At 35.5% G+C, this 23915-nt stretch overlaps 1 protein-coding gene across 5 annotated transcripts in view; it reads right to left on the bottom strand.

The window, feature by feature from the left end:
* RBM41 (RNA binding motif protein 41) overlaps positions 1-23915 on the bottom strand; it is a 64767-nt gene that overhangs the window by 18137 nt on the left and 22715 nt on the right. For all 5 annotated transcript variants that reach the window (XM_081793269.1, XM_081793265.1, XM_081793267.1 and 2 more), the window contains one exon: positions 7088-7491. In XM_081793269.1, the coding sequence (XP_081649395.1) occupies positions 7088-7491 (404 nt within the window). The remainder of the gene's footprint in view (positions 1-7087; positions 7492-23915) is intronic.

Below are 23915 nucleotides of genomic sequence, written 5' to 3'. Positions count from 1 at the left end.
TAACATTTTCTATTCTCGCCAGCAATGAGTAGGAGTTCCTGTTGCTCATCATCCTCAATAGCATTTAGTATTGTCAGTTTTATTGTGAATTTTAGCCATTCTAATAGGTATGTAATGGCATCTCACTGTTGTTTTATTTTGCAATTCCCTGATGACAGCGATGATGAGCTGCTTTTCATATGCTAATTTGACATGTATATAACTTCTTTGGTGAGGTGACTGTTCTTACATTTTGCCCATTTTTTAATTGGGTTGTTTGTTTCACTACCGTTGAGTTCCATGTCTTTGTGAAAAAGACAAAGTGTCTCAAAGACATGTCTTTGTATTTTGGATGAAAGTCCTTTATTAGAAATGTTTTACAAATATTTTCTTCTAGTCTGTGGCTTGCCTTTTGATTTTCTTAAAAGTGTCTTTCACAAAACAGAAGTTTATAAATTTAATAAAGTTTGATTTATCAATTTTTTTCTTTCACAAATTATGCTTTTGGTGTTGTGTCTATAGATGCATCACCAAACACAAGGGCATTTAGATTTTCTCCTATTTTCTTTTATAAGTGTTATAGTACTGTGCTTTACATTTAGATCTATGACCTATTTTGAGGTCATTTTTTGAGACCTCATTTTTGAGATCTTATTTTGAGACCTGTGTTTAGATTCCTATTTTGCATGTAGATAACCAGTTTGTTGTTTTAGCATAATTTGTTGAAAAGACTACCCTTTCTTCATTGAACTGCCTTTGCTCCCTTGTCAAAGATTAGTTCATTATATTTGTGTGAGTCTATTTCTGGAGTCTCTATTCTGCTCAATTGATCTATGTCTTTTTTTCACCAACACCACCCTTTTTGATTATAGTAAATCTCAAACATGGATAGTATTAGTCCTCCAACTTTGCTCTTCTTCAGTATTATGTTGGATATTCTGGGTCTTTTGTCTTTCCACATAAACTTATAATCAGTTGGTCTATATCTACAAAATAGCTTGCCAGGATTTTGTTGGGATTGTGTGGAATCTACATATCAATTTGGGTACAACTGACTTAACAGTGTTAAGTCTTGCAATCCATGAACGTAAATATCTCTGCATTTATGATCTTCTTTAATTTTTCATCAGAGTTTTATAGTTTTCTGTACATAGATCCTGTACATATTTTGTTAGATTTATACTTAAGTATTTTATTTTTTGTGGTGCTTTTGTAAACAGCATTGAGTTTTAAATTTAAATTTCAATTGTTCATTTCTTGGTGTACAGAAAAGCAATTGGCTTTTGCATATAAACCTCGTATCTTCCAACCTTGCTATATTGCATTTATTAGTTCCCATAGTTCTTTCACATTGTTGTTATTGATTCTTCGCAATTTTCTACATAGACATACATGTCACCTGTGAAAAAAGACAATTTTTTTTTTTCTTCTCGATCTGTGTGCTGTTTCTTTTCTTATTGCACTAGTTAGCATTTCTAGTACAATACTGAAAAGAAGCAGGGAGAGGGTACATCTTTGTCTTATTCCTGATCAAAGGGGAAAGCACCCAGTTCCCCACCATTAAGTATGTTAGCTGTAGGGTTTTGTAGATATTCTTAAGGAGGTTGAGGGTGTTTCTTTCTATTCCTAGTTTGCTGAGAGTTTTTGTCATGAATGAGTTTTCATTTTGTCAAATGCCTTTTCTACATCAATTGAAATAATTATATAATTTTTCTTTAGTTTGTTGATGTGGTAGATTATATTGATTTTCAAATGCTGAATCAGCCATAAACCCCTCGAATAAATCTTGCTTGATCATGAAATATAATTATTTTGATACCTGTTGGATTTCATTTCCAAATATTTTAATTTTTCAATCAAACTATTTTTATTTTCCTAAAATTTAAGATTCTTCTCTGTGCTCATGAGAGATATTGATCTGTAGTTTTGCTTAATTTAATGATTTTATCTGGTTTGGGTATTAAGCTAAGGCTGGTTTCATAAAATGAGTTAGAAAGTTTCTATTTTGTGGAAAAGATTACAGAGAATGGGTATCATTTTATATGATTCCATTTTCACCCCTCTTGGCATATCAATTATATTTCATTTTATAATTTTTTAGTGGTTGCCTAAGAGTTTACAATACTCATTTATGACTAATCTAAGCCCACTCTCAAATAACATCATACCACTTCACAGGTAGTGCAGGTAACTTATAATAGTTATATACACCAAATACTAATTCTTCCCTCCTAGTCCTTATAACATTCCTGCCTTATAACATTCATTTATCAACATGCTATAATTACCTAACACATTACTTTGAATAGTTATCTTTTAGATCACTTAAAAATAAGAAAATAAAAGATTTCATTTTACCTTCACATATTCCTTCTCCTATGCTCTTCTTTTCTTTATAGAGATCTGATTTTCTGGCCTGTATCATTTTCCTTCTCTCTGGAAAAACTTAAAAAAAAATTTTTTTTCTCACAAGACAGATTTACTGCTGACAAATTCCCTCAGTTTTTGTTTGTCTGAGAAAGTATTTTTTGGTCAACTTTAGAAGGATTGTTTTGCTGTATACAGATTTCTAGATGGGTGTTTTTTTTCCTTCAATACTTTAAATATTTCACTTTTCTCTTCTTGCGTGTCTGATTTCTGATGAGAGATCCAATGTAATTCTTATTGTTCCTCTATAGGTAAAGTGTTTCCTCTGGGTGTTTTCAAGATTTTCTCTTTGTATCAGTATTCTGTGTTTGAACATGATACACTTAGTCTGGGGTTATTTATCCTGATTGATATTGTCTTCCCAGATCCTGAATCTGTGGTCCTGTGTCTACCATTAATTTTGGAAACTTCTCAGCCATTCCTACTTCAGCTATCTCTTCTGCTCCTTTTCTTTATTTTCCTTCTGGTATTCCAATCACATGTATGTTATACCTTTTGAAATTGTCCATAGCTCTTGGATATTATTTTCAATTTTTTTACAGTTCTTTTTCTCTTTGCATTTCAGTTTGGAAGATTTTTATTGACATGTCTTCAAGCATATGGACTCTTTCCTTGGCCACTTCCAGTCCACTGATGAATCTATCAAAAGCATTTCTTTTTAGTGTTTCTGATCTCTTGCATATCCTTCTGATTTTGAGTTTCTATCTGCTTACACTACCCATCTGTTCTTGCATATTGTTTATTTTCTCTAATAGATTCTTTAGCATATTAATCATAGTTATTTTAAATTTAAGTTAAATTTAAATATTATCATATAAGTCCAAAACTTGCATATCTGAGTTTGGTTCTGATGTTGGCTTTGTCTCTTCAGACTGGTTTTTCTTTTAGCATGCCTTGCCATTTTTTTTGTTGAAAACTGGACACGATGTCTAAGTTAAGAGGAGTTAAGGTAAATAGACCATTAGTACAGGTTTTATGTTAATCTGGCCAGGGGTTGATGGTGTTTAGTGTTTACTCTAGCTGTAGGTGTCAGAGGTTTCAATTTCCCCCAATGTTCTTGCTTTTTCTCCCCTATTTTCTTTCAGATTCCCTAATATCTCCTTAAATGGAGTCTGAATCTTGCAAGTCTTTCAGCTATAGTCCATAGTTATTATATTGAAGCCCCATTGATCTGTGGGGCAGGGAGAAACATTCTGTGATCACATAATTAAGTCTCAAGTCTTTTAGCATGTCTGTGTCCCCAGCCTGTAACCTTCACAAGTGTTTTCTAGTTTCCCCCCACCCCTCTCTTAGATGAGACAGGAAGGTTAGAGGCCTCGGGAGTTGGATAATTTCCCTTCTCCCAGGCTGGAGAAGGCTTTGGTAAAGATGTTTCACTTGTTGGGTATCCCTTTGTTAGGTAGAAGCTCTGGGTAGATTTCAAAATGATTAGTTTTCCCTTCCTCATGCCAGGAACAGGAGATTGTTTCTTGGCCCTTCCCCTTGAGAACTTAATGGAGTTCCTGGAGGTAAAAATCATGAAAATATGAGGGCCTTCAGAGACTGAGGCCCCTAGAGTTTGTCACTCAAACAATCTACACCCTGCTTCCAGCAGTTTGTCGAAGTTACTGCGTAAGTAAGTGTCCCTACCAGTTTATGGCTACAGTGCTTTCTGCTCCTGAAAAGCAGATCTGGGCTGTGATTCTCTGTAATTGCCTGTCTTTCCAGACTTGGGGGTTGCAATTTGCTCTGTGACTTCAATTCTCTGATGGGTCCAAGAAAAGTCATTGCTGTTTTATTTGTTCAGCTGTTTTTCTTGTTATAAGACATGAATGATAACTTCCAAGCACTTTACACATTGGAGCTAAAACCAGAAGTCTGCAAGTAGCTTTCTTCATTCAACATTTTGTTTGTGAGTTTCATGTATATTGATACATGTAATTCTATTTTATTCATTTTCTATACTGTACAATATTCTATTTTATGAATATACCATGCTTTATCCATTCTCCTGCTGATGAACAAGTGTGCTGTTTATAAACTGTGCTACAATGAATATCTTTATAACATCTAATGTTCACATGTAAGAGTTCCTCTAAGATAGATACTTAGGAGTGGAATTGCTGACTTATAGTGTATGAGCATCTTCCATTTTACTAGATATTGCTACAGAGTTCATAAAAGTGATTGTCCTCATTTATAGTCACCTCATTTATATTCATTCATTGGCACTGTCAGGCCTTTAAATGTATACCAACTTCCTGGGTGTTAAATGGTTTCTCACTGTAGTTTTATTTTAAATTTCTTTGATTACTTATTAATAAGATTTTGTAATTAATTGGTTATTCATGTTTTCTCTTCTGTGAGTTTCTTGTTCATATCTTTTGGCCATTTTCATTGGGTTGTTTGTGTACTTTTTGTTGGTTTTGTAGGGAAGGATTTCCTTAAAATGACTCAAAAAGTACAAACCATCAAATAAAATACTGATGATCTGATTACATTAAAATGAAAGATTTCTGGTTAATAAAAGATATCAGAAATAATGTTTAAAAGATAAGCCCCCCCACTGGAAGAATATATTTGCTAAATAAGCAACATGTGTTTATATCCAGAATTTAAAAATAATTTCTGTAAATAATATGAAAAACTAGGCAATCAAATAGTGGGGAAAGAAATGGAACAAGCAATGCACAGAAGGTTGCTGAAAGGCTAAAAAATGTATGATTACAAGCATAACTTCATCGGAAATCAGAAACCTGCAAATGAAGTCAATGAGATACCTTCAAACATTTTAGACTGGCAAAAATGAAAAGTCCAACACTAAAGAGTCTTGGCAAGGATATGAAAGAGATTTCTGAAACCCTGCTCATGGAGTTGAATATATACATACCCTATATCACAGTAATTCCACTCCTAGGAACGTAATACAGAACAGTGATTCTTAAAATGTCACTCTCAGACCAGTAGCATCAGCACCTCATGGGAGCTTGTTGGAAATGCAAACTCTCAGTCCCTTCCAGGTGATTCTGGTCCATACTAACATTTAAGAATCACTGCAATAGAGCAATATTTTTCCAACTTTTTTGACTAGATCCATAGGAAGAAATGCATTTTACATTCTGGCACACATATATAACACACACACGCGCACGCACACACGCACACACACACACAAAACCAAACCAAAAGCTTCCAGAAACAGTCAACACCCTTACTCTACAGAATGTACTTTGATATTTTCTATTCTATTTTGTTTCATTAGAAAAATTGCTTGTTGTGACCTACAATTGTAACCTCAAGTTTGAAAAACTGTCCTAGAGAAACTCTTGTACATATGCAACAGGAGATACATACAATGTTTGTTGCAGAATGGTCTGTAATAGCAAAAAGAAAAAGAAAATATCTTCAGGAGAATGGATAAATGAATTATAGTGTATTTCTACAATGCAATACTCCATAGTTCCTTATATTATTAAAATAAGTTTCAAAAACATTATGTATATTGAATCAAAAAAGCAAGTTGTAGAAGAATATGTCGAGTATGACATCATCTATATAGTTTTAAAATATGTAAAGTTATATTTTGTTTATGAATATATAAATATGTAGTAAAAATATAAAAACATGCATCAGGATGATAAATAGCAAATTCAGGATAGTAGTTACCTCTGGAGTGGAGACAGGGAAATGGGATTGGTGAGGGATACCTGGAAGTCTTCAGGTGTGTCTGTAAGGCTCTATTTTTCTAACAAGCAAATAGGGAAACTATGAAGAACTGGTTAAGATGGCTGGCTAGGTATGAGGGTTTTTGTTATATTATTCTTTAACTTTTTGTATATTAGTAATATTTTATAATAAAAAACACAAATCAAGCTGTCCTTGAACAGCAAGAATATATTAGAAATGCAGTCATTCAGAAAAAACTGCTTTAATATCCCTCATCTACAATGTCTTTTTTTAAAATTCAGGGACAGCCAGAAGCTAACATTATTTTTTTTGGTTTTGTTTTTTAAATTAAACACGGCCAAGTATATGCTCCAGGGGCTTGTGTTGCCTCTTTGGGCGACATAACAAAGTTTTCCATTCTGGATGTTAACATATACCAATAATGTGAAATAATGATGTGATCAATAAAACAAGGTTTACAATTCTTATATATTTGTCAATTTATCAAGCCTTAGAGGCCTTGCACTTTCACTTTGCTGCTTAGCTATCAGCAGTTTGAAGTCATATGTCATATGAAAGCCAGATGGAGCATTCTAAAGAAAAAAACTCATGCACTAACACTAAACCCTACTCACAACCAGGTGGCCAATTATTTATTGACTAATTTCAGAGGCACCATGGTTACCTGATATGGTGGTCTTAGGAATACTACTTGATTTATTACTAGCCTAGGAAACTGGAGGTTACTTTCCCTTCAATTCAGGGTTTCTAGTGGGTATGGACTAGAGTCTCATCAAGATTTCTTTAAAACTCTAAGGATAGCTTAGGACCTCAGGAAACCACAAAGAACATCAGAGGAAATATGCTATTTATATAGTATGAAGAGAATTAATAGTCAAAGTCAAGGAAAAACAAAATCACTATGCCTATGTTACGATTCCTTGGTATAATCAAAGCTAATTTAAAAGTATTAATTTAGGTAGAGGTAAAGAAAAATTAAAACAACCCATGTTTTTTTTCTTGGTTTGGCCTATACCTTGTTTGGCTCCCCTGGATTATATGAAGAAAACATAGGAATTTTTCGGATCTCTTCCTCTGACAAACGATTTCTCTGGATCTCATCTTCTGGGACAAATTCTATTGGCTGCGTCAGCTTCTTAGGCCCAGTCCAACACTGCTCAGGTGAATTATCAAAAACTTTTGCCACATGGAGACTGGGACCTTTACCCTGTGCTGCCTGTTTTCCCTTGTCCTGGAGTAATGACGGGTTCTCAGCTGTGCCACTATCTCCCACTGATGTAGCTGAGACCAGTGAGTGGGAAGCAAAGGGTTCACCTCTCATAAGTTGGAACTCTTCAAGACGTTTTTTCATTATCATCTCTTGGTAAAAACTTTCCAGGTTGTTCATGGGATCACCTTTGTTCTTCTTTTGGGGTTCATCTAGATCAAGACAAAGAGATAGGGAAGTTCTACAAAGCCTACCAATAAAACTTTTGACAAATAAATAAAAATTAAATCTTGGATTTCAGGTATAGAAACTCTGTTGGGGCAAGTGATTACAACCTTTGACAAATGACAGTAGTATATAGTTGGTTTAATGCAGTGTATCTCAAGCAAGGGTGGAACTATGGTGAGGCAAGTGAGGTCCCTCGGGTGCAAAATCTAAGGAGGTGCTCACTCTGAGTCATGCAAGTACACGCACCTAACTGATAAGGACATTAAAAATGTAACCAGTGTGGCATTATCCCACGCCACAGAATTAATAATTCCTTAGTATCATCTACAATGGAGTTCATATTCAAATGGTTCTGATTCTCTCAAAGTTACCTTTTTACACTTGGCCATTCAATGCAGAATCTAAACCAGGCTTTGGCTGTTATAGCTCTTAAGTCTGTTCTATTTTAAAACAGTGCCCCTTCATTTATACCCCTCCAACTCATTTTTTCCACATCCCATTGAATTATTGGAGGAACCACATCATTTGTCCAGAGAACAAATGAAATTTGACTTATTGTTCCTCATGTTATTGTTTCACTTGTTCCTTAATCCCCTCTATTTCTTACAAACTGGCAGTTAAATCTAGAGCTACGCTAAGACAATAGTCATTGGCCACACAAATCTATTTAAATTAATGTTTTAAATGTCAGCTCCCCAGTTAACTAGTCACATTTCAAATGCTTGAGAGACATATGTAGCTAGTGGATACCATGAAGAGCAGAATAGATAGAAACCATTTACATCATTGTGGAATACTGCATTAAGATAGTGCTGACCTAGAGATGTGATTAGATTTACGCTCAATATTTTAGGCAACGATCCTCCATAGATAGATGTATACTTCCTATCATGTCATGTCATAAGGCACATGTTTGGTGGTCCCACTTTAATTGTTGCTAAAGTTGATCAGCAGATTCAGACAGTGTTAGTCTGATCCCTCCACTGTGAAGTCTTCCCATTTACCTAATGGGATTTGCATCTATGGATGACCATTGCCTAGACCTATTAATTTATTAAGAGTTGCAAAATGGAACTCCCCTAATTATATTATTTATTTTGTGTTTATTAATTCTATTATTTCTGTTGTATTTATTATCTGGAATCCTATAATGAACTTACCGTCAATTACTTGGTTTTCCCATATACAGTTTATACAGGAAAGGCAGGACAAATGCTTGATTTTTTTCCCAGTATTTACCAACTATGAGAGTAATGAGTTGGTACCTTAGAAATGTCCAATGGTAACCAATGATTATTTTTAGTATAATCGTGAGACCATTTTCATATGTTTGATGTGTTTCAATCAAATGTAGTCTTTATTCTTTTTGGTGGTCAAATTATCTCACTTGGGACCAGTAAGTCCCTTCAAATTGGCTCCTGTGTTGCTTTCCATTTTTTTGGCACAGCAAGGTATTACAAATTCATTTTGAATATTCCCTGACTCAAACCTAGATTATCTCTCCAAGGACCCTAGGTCCTTTTAATGGGGAATAGTATTTAGAAACCACAATGTGTTGTCAGGTGTGTTCACAGATGTTGAGTTGTTGCTTCTAGGCCTTTTCACTGGACAACGCTAGGAAATTCTTTTAAAAGAAAAATAAATCATGAGCTCATACTGGTACGTCCACTTTAAATGTAATATTCAAGGTTTTTACTCAAACTTCTTGGTTTTTATAGAATTTTAAAATGTCAATAACAATACTAATACAACTATCAATAATAAAACCACTGAATACAGTTTTAGGAATGAATACATGTACAAATGTTGTGTTAAAGTCACTTTACATAACTGCTTTCTCTGTATGGTTATGCTACGAACTTCATTTATAGTTAGGTTCATTTGCTTCAAGTTATTTATGAACTTTCGGAATTGATTTTTTCCCTTTTTTATTAGTTTTTTAAATTATGCAGAACACTATATGAGTCTAAAGTGAAAACTGTGTAATACATACAGTACCTTCACAGAAGTCTCAACTCTATCTCTGTTCCCTTTCCTTTCCCATTACTTTCGTTTTCCATAAATAATAATTTTTATTAGGTTTTGACATTATGGTTCCATTGTTTCTTTTTTAAATGTTTATTTATTTATATTTTTGAGAGAGAGAGAGTGAGAGAACATGCATGCGACTTGGGGAGGGGCAGAGAGAGGGGAGAGAGAGAATCCCAAGCAGGCTCTGTAGTGTCAGCACAGAGCCCTATGTGGGGCTTGATCTCCTGAACCATGAGATCATGACCCAAGCCAAAATCAAGAGTCGGACACTCAGATGCTCAACCGAGTCTCCAGGAGCTAGGTTTCTTTTTTGTTTTTGTTTTTGAAAATATAAGCAAATAGGTGCACACACACAACACATATATATGTGTATAGTTCATTAGTTACACCCCTCTTCTACATAAAAGGTAACTTACTATAAACGTTGTTCTACAACTTTCTTTTTTGCACTTAGCAATATATCCTGGAAATAACTAGATTAATGTGTAGAGCTCTTCTCCTTCCTCTTGATAACTGCACAGTACTCTACTGTGTGGATGTACTAGTTTATTCAACTACTCCTCTACTGATGCACATTAGTGTTGTATCCAGTCTTTTTTGCTTGTATGAATAATGTCCTGACAAACAGCCTTGTATATACAGGATTTTGTATTTTTCCAGTATATCTTTGAAATAGATTATAAGAGGTGCATTGCTGAGACAAAGGGCAAATGTGTATGTACTTTTTCCATATATTGCTAAATTCCACTCTGTAGGAGTTGTACTATTCTGCCTTTCCACCAGCAGGGTATAAGAATATTTAGAAAAGGATTTCTTAAGATGCCAAAAGCACTAACCATTAAGGAAAATATTAGCAAACTCAACTACATTACAATTTAAAACTTCTGTTCATTAAAAAAATCATAAAGAGAGAAAAGTCATAGAATCGGATGAGATGTTTGCTGCACAAATAACTGGTAAATAACCATTAAGGAAAGGGGCAGGTGATTGAAAAAAAATGCCTCACAAAAGAGGAGACATACATGACTGACAAATATATGCAAAAATGCTCAACGATATTAGAATTCAGAGAAATGCTAATTAAGAAGGTAATGGGATACTAATAGAAAACTGCCATGTTGGCAAAAAATTAAAAAGAATACCAACATCACAGGTCAGTGAAATTGTAGAGCAAATAGAACCCTCATACATTGCTGGTAGGAATGTGCACCCATAGGGCAAATCACTATAACATTATCTACCAATGTTAAATATATGCTCATAATATGACAATTTCCATGCTTACATATATACCCTAGAAAAATTTAGATATATGTGTACCAGGATACAATAGTAATAATGTTTAGATCAGTGCTATTTATAATAGCTTTAAACTGGCAAAAATGTAAATGTCCATCTAAGAATCAATTATAAAATTGTAGTCAGTTTATATTACGAAATAATACATTCTAATGAAAGTGAAGAAATTTCAGCTACATATGACCAAGTGGATAAATATCCTAATGTATACATTCAGAAATATATATTTAGTGACTATTATGATTCAGGTAGCTTCTTGGGGTATATCTATATAAAATAAAGATCCCTATCTTTATGGAGCTCAGTGAATTATATAGAATGTTAGAAGGTTATGAGTGCTGTGAAAAAAATACAGCAGCATAATGGGTGACTGGAAGTGCTAGGGGGTGGTAGTAGTGGTAGTTGCAATTTTAATGTTGGTCTTGGTAAGTCTCATTGAAAAAGTGACATTTGAGAGATATGACTTAAAGAAAGTGTGGGAATCTATCATGCTGATATTAGAATGAGGGCTCCAAAGTGAGGAATATGTCTCAAAAAAATGATAAAGTCTGAAATCATGCAAACTATTTATCTGACCACAATGGAATCAGATTAGACATCCACTGCTGGAAGAAATCTGAGAAAACACAAATATTTAGAAATTAAACAGCACAATTCTAAATACCTCATAGGTCAAAGAACTTACAAAGGAAAATTTAAAAATATTTTGAACTAAATGAAAACACCATAATCTAAATTTATCAATGCAGCTAAAACAATGCTGAGAGAGAAATCTGTAGCTTTAAACACCTATATCAGAAAAGAAGAATGTTTTCAAACCCATAATCTGAGCTTCCAAACTTAGGAAACTAGAAAAAGAGCAAACTAAACACAAAGCAAGGAAAAAGAAGAAAATAATAAAGATCAGGGTATAAATCAGTGTAATAGAAAACAAAAAAAAAAAGAGAAGAAAATCAATGAAACCAAAAGCTGATTCTTTGAAAAGTTTAACAAAATGGCAAACCCTTAGCTAGACCAACCAAGAAAATAAAAGACAGAAATTACTAACATCAAGAATTAAAATGAGGCATCATTACTGACCCTATAGAAATGGAAACGAGTATAAGGGAATATTATAAATAACTTTAGGCCAACAAATTAGAAAGCTTAAATGAATGGACAAACTCATAGAAAGATGCAAATTAACAAGCAGACACAAAAATAAAGAGAATAGCTGAATAAACTCATAATAAGTAAATTGGTTGAATTAGTAATCAACAATCTGCTCACAAAGAAAAGTCCAGGTCCAGATGTCTTCATTTAATGTATACCAAATATTTAAAGAAATAATACCAATCACACACAAACACTCTCAGAAAACAGAGGAGGGAATCTTTTCCAACTTATTCTATGATGTCAGTACTACACTAAAACCAAAGCTAAACAAAGACCTCACAAACAAAGAAAACCACAGATAAATATCCCTCACGGACAAAAAAATCCTTAACACAATATTAGCAAGCCTAATCCAACAACATATAGAAATGATTATATACACATAAGTAGAATTTGTCCCAGAAATGAAAGATAGGTTTAGCATCTTAAAAAAAAGCAATGAATACATCCTATGAATAGATATAAACATTGGGGCGCCTGGGTGGCTCAGTCGGTTAAGCGGCGGACTTCAGCTCAGATCATGATTTCGCGGTCCATGAGTTCGAGCCCCGCGTCCGGCTCTGTGCTGACAGCTCAGAGCCTGGAGCCTGTTTCAGATTCTGTGTCTCCCTCTCTCTGACCCTCCCCCGTTCATGCTCTGTCTCTCTCTGTCTCAAAAATAAATAAACGTTAAAAAAAAATAGATATAAACATTAAATCACATGATCACTATAGTAGGTGCAGAAAAAGCATTAAACAAAATCCAACATCCATTCGTGATTTAAAAAAAAACCCTCAATTATGTATGAATACCAAGGGCACATCCTCAGCCTGCATATGTTAGGCTGAATGACACCTCAAAAAAGTCCACAGCCTAATTCCTGGAATCTATGAAAACGTTACATGGCAAAGGAGATCCTACAGATGTGAATAAGTTACAGATCTTGAGTTAGGAGAGTAGCCTGGATTATGCAGGTGGGCCCAATATAATCACAAGGGTCTTTATAAAGAATGAGGCAGGAGGGTCAGAGACAGAGTAGTAGATGTAGTAATGGAAGTAGAATTTGAAGTAATGTGAGAAAAGAGCCATGAGCCAAGGAATTACACGTGGGTCTAAAAGCTGGAAAAGGCTCCCCTAGAGAACTCCAGAAGGAAGGCAGCCCTATGGACAACTTGATTTTACAACTTCTGACCTCTAGAACTGTATATAAGAATAAAGTAGTTGCTTTAAGCCACTAAGTTTATTAGTTATAGCACCCACAAGAAAGTAATGTATTACAATGCTAAAGATCATGTACAAAGATCATGTACAAAGAACCTAAAGATAAAATTATAGATTATGGTTAAAAACTGAATGTTTTCCCCAGAACACTGCAAGCAAGGCAAGGATGCTTGCTCTCACCACTTCCATTCAACACTGTACTGAAGGTTCTAGACAGTGTAAGGAGGCAAAAACAAAAACAAAAAGACATCTAGATTGTAAAGAAAGAAGTAAAACTGCCTTATGCATAGGTAACATAATTGTCCATGCAGAAAATTCCAAGGTATCCACAATAAAACTACTAGAATTAACAAAAGAATATTACAAGATCAAGAATGCAAGATAGATACTCAATAATCAACTGTATTTCTATTAGATACATGTATGTAACAATCAGAAAATGAAATAATTTTCAGAATTGTTTTCTGTTCACAAGAACATAAAAATGAAAAAAAAAATATTTAAGAACTAATACAGACTTGACAGATATATTTAGAACTCTGCATCCCAAAGCAACAGAATATACTTTCTTTTCGAGTGCACATGGAACATTCTCCAAGATAGATCACATATTGGGTCACAAAACAGCTCTTCATAAGTATACAAGAATTGAGATCATACCATGCATACTTTCAGAACACAATGCTATGAAGCTTGAAATCAACCACAGGAAAAAGTCTAGAAAACCTCCAAAAGCATGGAGGTTAAAGAACACCCTACTAAAGAATGAATGGGTCAACCAGGCAATTAGAGAAGAAATTTAAAAAATATATGGAAACAAATGAAAATGAAAAGAACATTCCAAACACTTTGGGATGCAGCAAAGGCAGTCCTCAGAGGAAAATACATTGCAATCCAGGCCTATCTCAAGAAACAAGAAAAATCTCAAATACAAAATCTAACAGCACACCTAAAGGAAGTAGAAGCAGAACAGCAAAGACACCCCAAACCCAGGAGAAGAAGAGAAATAATAAAGATCAGAGCAGAAATAAACAATATAGAAAAAATCTAAAAAAAACTGGAGAGCAGATCAATGAAACCAAGAGTTGTTTTTTTGAAAAAATACACAAAATTGATAAACCTCTAGCCAGGCTTCTCAAAAAGAAAAGGGAGATGACCCAAATAGATAAAATCATGAATGAAAATGGAATGATTACAACCAGTCTCTCAGAAATACAAGCAATTATCAGGGAATACTATGAAAAATTATATGCCAAAAAACTGGACAACCTGGAAGAAATGGACAAATTCCTAAACATCCACATACTCCCAAAACTCAAACAGGAAGAAATAGAAAGCTTGAACAGACCCATAACCACCGAACAAATTGAATCAGTTATCAAAAATCTCCCAAAAAATAAGAGTCCAGGACTAGATGGCTTCCCTGGGGAATTCTACCAGACATTTAAAGCAGAAATAATACCTATCCTTCTCAAGCTATTCCAAAAAATAGAAAGGGAAGGAAATTTCCAGACTCATTCTACGAAGCCAGTATTACTTTGATTCCTAAACCAGACAGAGACCCAGTAAAAAAGAGAACTACAGGCCAACATCCCTGATGAATATGAATGCAAAAATTATCAATAAGACACTAGCAAATTGAATTCAACAGCATATAAAAAGAATTATTCACCATGATCAAGTAGGATTCATTCCTGGGATGCAGGGCTGGTTCAACATTCACAAATCAATCAATGTGATACATCACATTAATAAAAGAAAAGAACCATATGATCCTGTCAATCAATGCAGAACAAGCATTTGACAAAATTCAGCATCCTTCCTTAATAAAAACCCTCGAGAAAGTCGGGGTAGAAGAAACATACTTAAACATCATAAAAGCCATTTATGAAAAGCCCACAGCTAATATCATCCTCAATGGGGAAAAACTGAGAGCTTTCCCCCTGAGACCAGGAACACGACAGGGATGTCCACTCTCACCTCTGTTGTTTAACATAGTGTTGGAAGTGCTAGCATCAGCAATCAGACAACAAAAGGAAATCCAAGGCATCAAAATGGGCAAAGATGAAGTCAAGCTTTCACTTTTTGCAGATGACATGATATTATACGTGGAAAATACAACAGACTCCACCAAAAGTCTGCTAGAACTGATACATGAATTCAGGAAAGTCGCAGGATACAAAATCAATGTACAGAAACCAGTTGCATTCTTATACACTAATAATGAAGCAACAGAAAGACAAATAAAGAAACTGATCCCATTCACAACTGCACCAAGAAGCATAAAATACCTAGGAATAAATCTAACCGAAGATGTAAAAGATCCATATGCTGAAAACGATAGAAAGCTCACAAAGGAAATTGAAGAAGATATAAAGAAATGGAAAAACATTCCATGCTCATGGGTTGGAAGAATAAATATTGTTAAAATGTCGATACTACCCAAAACTATCTACACATTCAATGCAATCCCAATCAAAATTGCACCAGCGTTCTTCTCAAAGCTAGAACAAGTAATCCTAAAATTTATATGGAACCACAAAAGGCCCCGAATAGCCAAAGTAATTTTTGAAGAAGACCAAAGCAGGAAGCATCACAATCCCAGACTTTAGCCTCTACTACAAAGCTGTAATCATCAAGACAGCACGGTATTGGCACAAAAACAGACACAAAGACCAATGGAATAGAATAGAAACCCCAGAATTAGACCCACAAAAGTATGGCCAACTAATCTTTGACAAAGCAGGAAAGAATATCCAATGGAAAAAAGACAGTCTCTTTATCTTTAACAAATAGTGCTGGGAGAACTGGACAGCAACATGCAGAAGGATGAAACTAGACCATTTTCTTACACCATTCACAAAAACAAACTCAAAATGGATAAAGGACCTGAATGTGAGACAGGAAACCATCAAAACCCTAGAGGAGAAAGCAGGAAAAAACCTCTCTGACCTCAGCCGCAGCAATATCTTACTTGACACATTCCCAAGGGCAAGGGAATTAAAAGCAAAAATGAACTATTGGGACCTCATGAAGATAAAAAGTTTCTGCACTGCCAAGGAAACAATCAACAAAACTAAAAGGCAACCAACGGAATGGGAAAAGATATTTGCAAATGACACATCGGACAAAGGGCTAGTATCCAAAATCTATAAAGAGCTCACCAAACTCCACACTCGAGAAACAAATAATCCGGTGAAGAAATGGGCAGAAAACATAAATAGACACTTCTCTAAAGAAGACATCCAGATGGCCAACAGACACATGAAAAGATGCTCAACATCGCTCCTCATCAGGGAAATACAAATCAAAACCACACTCAGATATCACCTCACGCCAGTCAGAGTGGCCAAAATGAACAAATCAGGAGACTATAGATGCTGGAAAGGATGTGGAGAAACGGGAACCCTCTTGCACTGTTGGTGGGAATGCAAACTGGTGCAGCCGCTCTGGAAAACAGTGGGGAGATTCCTCAAAAAATTAAAAATAGACCTACCCTATGACCCAGCAGTAGCACAGCTAGGAATTTACCCAAGGGATACAGGAGTGCTGATTCATAGGGGCACTTGTACCCCAATGTTTATAGCAGCACTCTCAACAATAGTCAAATTATGGAAAGAGCCTAAATGTCCATCAACTGACGAATGGATAAAGAAATTGTGGTTTATATACACAATACAGTACTGCGTGGCAATGAGAAAGAATGAAATATGGCCTTTTGTAGCAACGTGGATGGAACTGGAGAGTGTTATGTTAAGTGAAATAAGTCATAGAGAGAAAGACAGATACCATATGTTTTCACTCTTATGGGGATCCTGAGAAAATTAACATAAGTCTATGGGGGAGGGGAAGAAAAAAAAAGAAGTTAGAGTGGGAGAGAGCCAAAGCATAAGAGACTCTTAAAAACTGAGAACAAACTGAGGGTTGATGGGGGGTGGGAGGGAGGGGAGGGTGGGTGAGGGGTATTGAGGAGGGCACCTTTTGGGATGAGCACTGGGTGTTGTATGGAAACCAATTTGACGATAAATTTCATATTAAAAAAATTAAAAAAAAGAACTAATACAAATATTTGTAAACTTAAAACTGTAAAACATTGCTGAAATAAATTATAGAAGAGCTAAATAAAGGAAGAAGCATTACATGCTGATGGATTAGATTAATATTATTAAAATGGCCACTTTTCCCAAAACTGAATTACAGACTTGACACAATCATTATCAAATATCAGCATCTTTTTTTATAGAAAACTTGACAAGCTGCTTCTAAAATTTACATGGAAATACAAAGGACCTAGAATAACCAAAGCAATTTTGAAAAAAACAGGAACAAAGTTGGAGGAGTTACACTAACTGATTTCAAAACTTACTATAAAGGTAAAGACATTCAGAGTATAAGGATAGGCATATACATCAATGGAACCAGAACAAGTGCCCTAAATAAACTCTTACATTTATAGCCAATTGATTTTCCACAAAGGTGCTAAGACAATTCAATAGGAGAAATAATAGTCTTTACAATAAATAGTGCTGGGACAGTTGCATAATGATTCTAATTTTAAGAGCTAAAACAATATATATTCTAGAAGAAAATGTAGAATAATATCTCTCTGACCTTGGGTTAAGCAAAGATTTCTTAGATATGATACCAAAAAGTCCAAATCATAAAGGAACAAATTGATAAACAGACCTCATTAAAATTAAAAACTTTGGTGCTTCAAAAGACACCATTAAGAAAATAAAAAGACAAGCTACCAACTGGAAGAAAATATTTGCAAATCACATAACTTATAAAGTTACTTGTATTCAGAATACATAACGAATCCTTACGACTCAATAGTACAAAAAAAACAAAGGCACCCCATCAAAAAATGGGTAAAAGACTTGAACAGACACTTCACCAAAGACATAAGAATGGCTAATAAACACATGAAAAATATTCATGATTATTTTGTACAGAAATTCAAAGTAAAACCACATGGAGATATTAGTATTAGTACATACTCGCTAGTATGGCTGTGAAAAAATAAAAGGAAAAACAAGTGTTAGAAAGGATGTAAAGAAGTAAGAACATCACTGATGAGAAAGTAAAATGATGCAACCATATTGGAAAACAGTTTGGCAGCTCCTCAAACAGTTATACACAGAGTTATCATATGACCTAGAAATTCCATTCACTCAAGAGAAGTGAAAACATATCCACACAAAAACCTGGACATGAATGTTCATAGTATTAATCATAGTAGCCAAGAAGTGGAACCACCCAAATGCTATCAAGTGGTGAAAGGATAAAAAAAATGTGGTATAACCACACAATGGAAGACTATTTAGTAATAAAAAGGAATGAATTGCTGATACAGGCTACAACATGAACAAACTTCGAAAACACGTTATCTGAAAGAAGCCAAATTCCAAAATCACATATTGTTAAGATTCCATTTAAATAAAACACGTAGATACAACAAATTTAGAGAGACAGAAGGCTTGGGGTAGGCATGGGGGTGATTTACTGCAAATACACTCAAGGGAATTTTGCAGTGACAGAAATGTCTTAAAATTGGATTGTACTGATAATTGCATAATTCAATAAATTTGCTAAAAATCACCTGATTTAACACTTACAACAGGTGAATTTTATCACATGTAAATTACATACCTCAATAAAGTTGTTTAAAAATTAAGAAAAAACACTAGTCTCACAAAATGTTAAATAATAGGTAAAATATATTAAAAGACATTAAAGAATAATTAAATGAATGGAAAAATATACCATATTCACACTTGAAGTTCTGAAGATTCATAGTGCAAATATGTCAACTCTCCTCAATTCATTTAAATACTTGATAGCATCTCGGGGTGCCTGGGTGGCTCAGTCGGTTAAGCATCCGACTTCGGCTCAGGTCATGCTCTCATGGTTTGTGAGTTTGAGCCCCACGTCAGGCTCTGTGCTGACAGCTCAGAGCCTGGAGCCCCCTAGGATTCTGGGTTTCCCTCTCTCGCTGCCCCTCCCCCACTCGTGCTGTCTCTTCCTCTCTCTCTCTCATAAATAAGCTTTGAAAAAATTTAAAGGGCACCTGGGTGGCTCAGTCAGTTGAGTGTCCGACTTTGGCTCAGGTCATGATTTCATGGTTGGTGGGTTTGAGCCCCGCATGGGACTCTGTGCTGACAGCTTGCTCAGAGCCTGCAGCCTGCTTTGGATTCTGTGTCTGCTTCTCTCTGCCCTTCCCCCACTTGTACTCTGTTTCTGCCTCTCAAAATAAGTAAATATTAAAAAAATTTTTTTTAAGTTAAAAAAAAATTTTTTAATAAAAATAAAAAATATACTCAATGGAATCTCAATCAAAATCACGTAAGAGAATACGTGTGTATGTGCATCTGTGTGTGTGTGTGTGTGTGTGTGTGTGTGTGTGTGTGTGTGTGTAACTTGACAAGCTGATTCTAAAATTTCCATGGAAAAGCAAAGTATCAAAAGTACACAAACACTTTTAAAGAAGAACAGGTGGAAGGAATTGTTCTCTTATTGTACCATATAGCAAAACATCAAAAATCAAAACTGTGATACTGATTCTGATATACTGATAGCCAAAAAGACCAAAGGAACAAAAGAGAGAACCCATAAAAACATCCATGCATACATGACCACCTGATATATAACAGAGCTAGTAATATAACAACAGTGCAGGGACATCTTCAATATATAGTGTTGGGATAGAGGATTATTTATATGGTAAAAAAAAATCGTGAAAGCCTACTTCATATCATATACGGAAATGAATTCCAGCCAGATCAGACTTAAATGTGAAAGGCAAAAACATAAAGCTTTTAGAATAAAGAACAATATCTTCTTGAGCTCATGTAGGGAAGGATTTATTAACCAAGCACAAAAATCAGGAGGTAGAAAGAAAAATTAATAGATTTTACTACATAAAAATGAAGAACTTTTATTCATCAAAAGACACCATAAAGGCAGCGAAATGATAAGCCACAAAATGGGAATAGGCATTTTCAACATATAAATAACAAAAAGCAACTATCCACAATAGTAAAGAACTTGTACAAATTTATAAGAAATGCATGTAAGATTAGAGATGAAGTTTGGAGACAGAATATTCAGGACATATAACCACAACACTTTCCAAGCTCCTTCTTCTCTGTAGTAGTACTGAAGGTAAGTAGTGATCACTGAGATTTGTCCTATCTCAGGGCTTTGGGGCTGAGCTACTGCTTTGATACATGCCCAAAATGACCTCTGAACCAAGACTGCATCTGGACACAGATATAAACAGATGATATTCAGGTAGGAAATAGACAATTCCACATTTGCTAAATGGGCAAAGGAACTGAATAGTCATTTCACAAAGGAGGCTATCCAAATGGTCAATAATGTGTGAGAGGGTTTCCAACCTCATTAGATATCAAGAGAAGGAAGTTAAAACCACAATGAAACAAACAAAATAATATGGACCTGGACTCCTGAAAAATATCAATGCCTGAAAAACAGACACACACACACACACACACACACACACACACACACGAACTGTTCTAAAGCAAATTAAATGCAATGTGTGATCCATGATTATATCCTGGATTTAAAATTAAGAACTCTAATTGAAAACTGTAAATTAGATAATAGCGGGGTAACAATGCTAAATATCTTAAGAGTGATCATAATACTGTGATTATATAGGAGAATGTCTATATTCTTACAAGATACATAATGAAGTATTTAAGAGTAAAACCTCTTGGGGTGCCAGGGTGGCTGAGTTGGTTAAGCCGCCAACTTCGGCTCAGGTCATGGTTAACGGTTCATGAGTTCGAGCCTAGCATCAGGCTCTATACTGACAGTTCAGAGCCTGGAGCCTGCTTTGGATTCTGTGTCTCCCTTGTTCTCTGCCCGCCCCTGCTCATGCCCTCTCTCTGTCTCTCTCTCAAAAATAAATAAACATTAAAAAAAAGAGTAAAACCTCTTAATGTTTGAAATTTACTTTCAAATTGTTTAGCAATATACAAACCACACACACATATTCTCATGTAGAAGACGACAGAGGTATAGCAAATGTGGCAAAATGCCATAGTTGGTAAATGTACATGAAGGGTATGGGTGTACTATTCTTTTGATTTTTCTCCATGTTTGGAATTTTTCAAAATAAAAGGTTGAGAAAAATAAGACCTTACTAAACACTAAAAAAAAAGAAGTAATATAAATGAATGTAAATTATTAAGAAAGGGCAAAAATAATATAATGAAATACAAGTAAATGCCCATCAGATTGGAGTCTGACAATACACAGTGTGGACAAAGATATGAAACAACCTGAACCTTCTTCACACGTGTTTGGTGGCCTTTTGTCTTGGGACAATCCCTTCACAAAGAGTTAACATCTATAAAGTTGAACATGTATGAATTCTTCACCCCTCAATTCCACTCCTAGGTATATATCCTGAGAAACCCCTGCACATGTGTCCCAGGACACCTGTACCAAAAGGGTCACAATAGCAGAACTGATACTTATAGCCCCCAGATGGACACAACCCACATGACCAACTACAGTAAAATGGATAAACAAAGTTTGGTATGTCCACATAAAGGAATACTATATGAAATGAAATGAAATACTATATGCAATGAAAGTGAATGAACTATGGTTATGCATTGTAATATGGATGAATCTCACAAATATAGCATTAGGTAGAAAAGGAAGACCCAATAGAATACATACAATTCATTGATATAATGCCTAAAAACAAGCAAAGCTAACCACTGTCTAGTGATATATGTATGAGTGGTAAAATATATAAAGCAAAGAAATTATTATCACAACTCAGGACAGTAATTATATCTGGTAGGCAGGGGGGTGTGATTTCTGAAGAGCATACAAAGACTTCTGGAGTACTGGCAACCTTTTATTTCTTGACTTGACTGAATGTACGTGTTAAGTACTCTTTGGCATGACCCATTTCATTATTAAAAATATATTTTTAAGAAACGTGAGTGAGGGGCGCCTTGATGGCTGTCAGTTGAGTGACAACTTCGGCTCAGGTCATGACCTTGTAGTTTGTGAGTTCAAGCCCCGCGTCGGGCTCTGTGCTGATGGCTCAGAGGCTGGAGCCTGCTTTGGATTCTGTGTCTCCCTCTCTCTGCCCCTTCCCCACTCATGCTCTGTCTCTCTCTGTCTCTCAAAAAGGAATAAACGTTAAATTTTTTTTTTAAAAAAAGAAACGTGAGAGGCAAAGAAGCAAAAATAACTGAGTGTACTGGACTGAACAGTATCCCTCCTCCCCACCCCCCGTCAAATTCATGTCCACCCAGAACCTCAAAATGTAACCTTATTGGGAAATAGAGTATTTGCAGACACAATTAGTTAAGATGAGGTCATACTGGATTAGAGTGGACCCTAAATCCAATGACTGGTATCTTTTTAAGAAGGTCATGTAGAGACACAGAGACACAGACACACATGTCATGTAATGATAGAAACAGGGATTGGAGTGATGTCTTTACAAGCCAAGGATTGCCAGCACCCACTAGAAGCTAGGAGACAGGCATGGAAAAGATTCTTCCTCAGAGTCTCCGGAGGAAACAACCTTGTCAACATCTTGATTTGAACTAGCCTCCAGAACTGTGAGAGAGGAATTTCTGTTGTTTTAAGTCAACCAGTGACTTAATAGCTAATACAGATTTTGTACTGGAAAATAGGGTGCTGCTGTAACAAATACCTAAAAATGTGGAATTAGCTTTGCAATTGGGTAATGGGTAGAGGCTGGAAGAATTTTTGAGTTGCTTGACAGTAAAAGGTTGGTTACCTTGAAGAGACTGGTGGTAGAAGTATGGGTATAAAGAGCAGTTCGGGTGAGTGCTCAGAAGTAAAGACGACAGTAGAGAAAGCTTCTATCATCTTAGAGAACACATATATCATCATGAATAGAATGTTGCTAGAGAGATATGAACATCAGGAAATGTGCTTCTGGTGAGGCATTAGAAGGAAATGATGAACATGTTATTGGATGCTGGAAGGAAGGTGATCTTTGCGATAAAGTGGCAGAAACTTGGCTGAATGGAGTTCTTCTGTTGGGTGGGAAATATAACTTATAAGTGATGAACTTGGATATTTAGCTGAGGAGATTTCCAAGCAAAGTGTGGAAGATGCAGCCTGATTTCTCTTTGATGTTTACAATGAGAAAAAAGAGACAGATTAAGGAAGGATCTGTTAAAAAAGAAACCAGCACTTCATGATTTAGAGAATTCTCAGCCTATCTAAACAGTGTGCTCTGGAAACAGGGACAGTGGTGTGACTAGACAAACTTGCACTGAAGAGATTAGGTGTCAGCAGAAGCCAGGGGTGGAGGAAGGGCTATCCAGAAAGGATCTGTGGAAAACCCTTATAACTGATGGTGTGGATCTCTTGACATACATGAGACCAACATGGTTTTGGAGAATTTTATACCAGCAGAAACAGTAACAGCCTGGTGTGAATGTGACAAAGACAGGACAAAATGAAGAATGACTACAAAGGAAAAGCCAAAGAGGCAAAAGCCAGTGAGGGTGGGCTTGCAGCTACCCTGGTAGGCTGAGAAGGTGGGGCTATCCCAGAGGACCCAGAGAATAAGACCCTCCCCGGGGGCCAGAGGACAGAGCGTTAAGCCCAGAGCATTACTCTCGGTTCTGCATTACTCTCGGTTCTGAGACCTAACAGAATTTGCCCTTCTGGGCTGTTAACTTGCTT

This window comes from Panthera onca, chromosome X (assembly GCF_046562875.1).
Source record: "Panthera onca isolate mPanOnc1 chromosome X, mPanOnc1 haplotype 2, whole genome shotgun sequence".
NCBI lineage: Eukaryota > Metazoa > Chordata > Mammalia > Carnivora > Felidae > Panthera > Panthera onca.
The sequence above is the reverse complement of the archived record's forward strand: the minus strand, read 5'-3'. Positions and strand labels throughout refer to the sequence as shown.